General features: G+C 67.2%; 1 protein-coding gene across 1 annotated transcript in view; it reads right to left on the bottom strand.

Moving 5' to 3' along the window:
- Positions 1-1,578, bottom strand: part of SOHLH1 (spermatogenesis and oogenesis specific basic helix-loop-helix 1) — a 17,128-nt gene that overhangs the window by 15,174 nt on the left and 376 nt on the right. The window contains exons 2-3 of the mRNA XM_011369995.2: positions 1,092-1,284; positions 458-605 (exon numbers count right to left, since the gene is read on the bottom strand). Of these exons, the coding sequence (XP_011368297.1) occupies positions 458-605; positions 1,092-1,284 (341 nt within the window). The remainder of the gene's footprint in view (positions 1-457; positions 606-1,091; positions 1,285-1,578) is intronic.

The raw sequence follows: 1,578 nt of genomic DNA, 5'->3' as shown, positions 1-1,578 counted from the left end.
CCGCCGGGACCAGCTGCAAAACGTCCTTCTGCCTCTTGAGCCACAGCTCCTTGGAGGGAGCAAGAATGCGAAACTCAAACCAGAACCGGAAGCGGCCAACCAGGGACTCCCCAGGAAAGTGGCCGTGGCCGACCCTGGCTGTCTGCCCGGGTCCCAGCCTGGGTGCAGACCCTGGTCCTCGGAACGGGGCAGGGAGGGCGAAGGCCGCGCCCGCCCACGGCCTCCTGGCAACCGGACTCTCGCCCCGTGCTGGCCTGGCCACCGTAAGCAGGGGACGGACGTAAGCGCGGGAGGTGGATGTCACAGTGTCCCCCCCATAGGTGACGAGGGGACAGTCTGCATGAACGGAGGAGTGCCTGAGAAAGGTGGCCTTGCAGACTGGGGACAGGGGGAGGGTCCAGCTGCCCGCTGTGGCGCCTTGTCCACAGGGGGCTGCCCAGGCCCGCACACGACTCACCGCGTGCTTCTCCCGGCTGGGCACCAAGGTGCCAGCCAGCCGAAGGAACTGCACGGACATCTCCAGGACGGAGGCCATGTCCTCCCGCCGGCCATCGAACTGCGGCAGGAGGGCCCGCAGGTGCTCACAGCTCGCCGAGATCCGCTTCCTGCTTCCGGACAAGTGACAAACGTCTGTGAGCCTGTCCGGCCTTGACCAGGAAAAAGGGCGCCAACCACCAGAACCCCCCTCAGAGCAGCCCCGGGAGCTTCTCGGGTAGAAGGACCACAGGCTAAGACCACTGGTTCGCTCACAGGAATCTGTATCGGGGCTCAGACTGACCCTGACCCCTGGCCAGCCCAGGCCTGGACCATCACTGCTTTGGGGGTGCGGGGGGTCCCAGGCAGAATCTGGAGAGTAGAGAACCCAAATGCACCACCTCGAGGCGCCCAGGGATTCAGATCAAAGAGTGGACCGCAGGGGTGGCCTCTACGCACCCACGGGGTTCTTGTTTACCTTGGGGACCGCTATCTATCCCCTAGCTGGGCAGCCGCCACAAGCCTGTTCCAGCTGCGGGAAACCCGGTTGCAGCCACAATGTGCCCTCCTCTGGCACCCAGCCCCCCCCACACCCCGCAGTCGCACCCCCTACCCACCTGCGCTCCCTCTCGCAGAGCACGTTCCGTGGGAGGCAGCAGCCGGGACTCTCCGCCATCACAGGGGTCTTGGCCAGGCCCGAGCCCCCGCCGGGGTCCTTGCAGCAGAACCCGGCGCCGCTGGGGGGACAGCTGCTGCTGGGAGGAGGCACCAGCTCGGCTCCGTGAACCCCACAAAACCACCGCAGGCCAGCTGCGGTAACGGATGTTTGGGGGTGGCTGGCGCGGGTACCGCACGAGGCCTGGGTCGGAACCCCTCTCCCCCTCCCGCCGCGGGCAGCGGGGACTCTGCCCCAGGTGGGTCATGCTGGGACTCAGTCTGTGCCAATGGCAGCCGTGGGGCACCCCCAACACCTCTGGACAGAGGATATCCACCTCACCTCCTCCGGTGTCCCCAACCCCCAATTCCTCACCTGCACCCCCTGGAGATGGGGACTCGGGGAACCGCAGCGTCCGGCTGGGGGCCCTGGGACGCCATCAGCGCCGC

This window comes from Pteropus vampyrus, unplaced genomic scaffold (assembly GCF_000151845.1).
Source record: "Pteropus vampyrus isolate Shadow unplaced genomic scaffold, Pvam_2.0 Scaffold157, whole genome shotgun sequence".
NCBI lineage: Eukaryota > Metazoa > Chordata > Mammalia > Chiroptera > Pteropodidae > Pteropus > Pteropus vampyrus.
The sequence above is the reverse complement of the archived record's forward strand: the minus strand, read 5'-3'. Positions and strand labels throughout refer to the sequence as shown.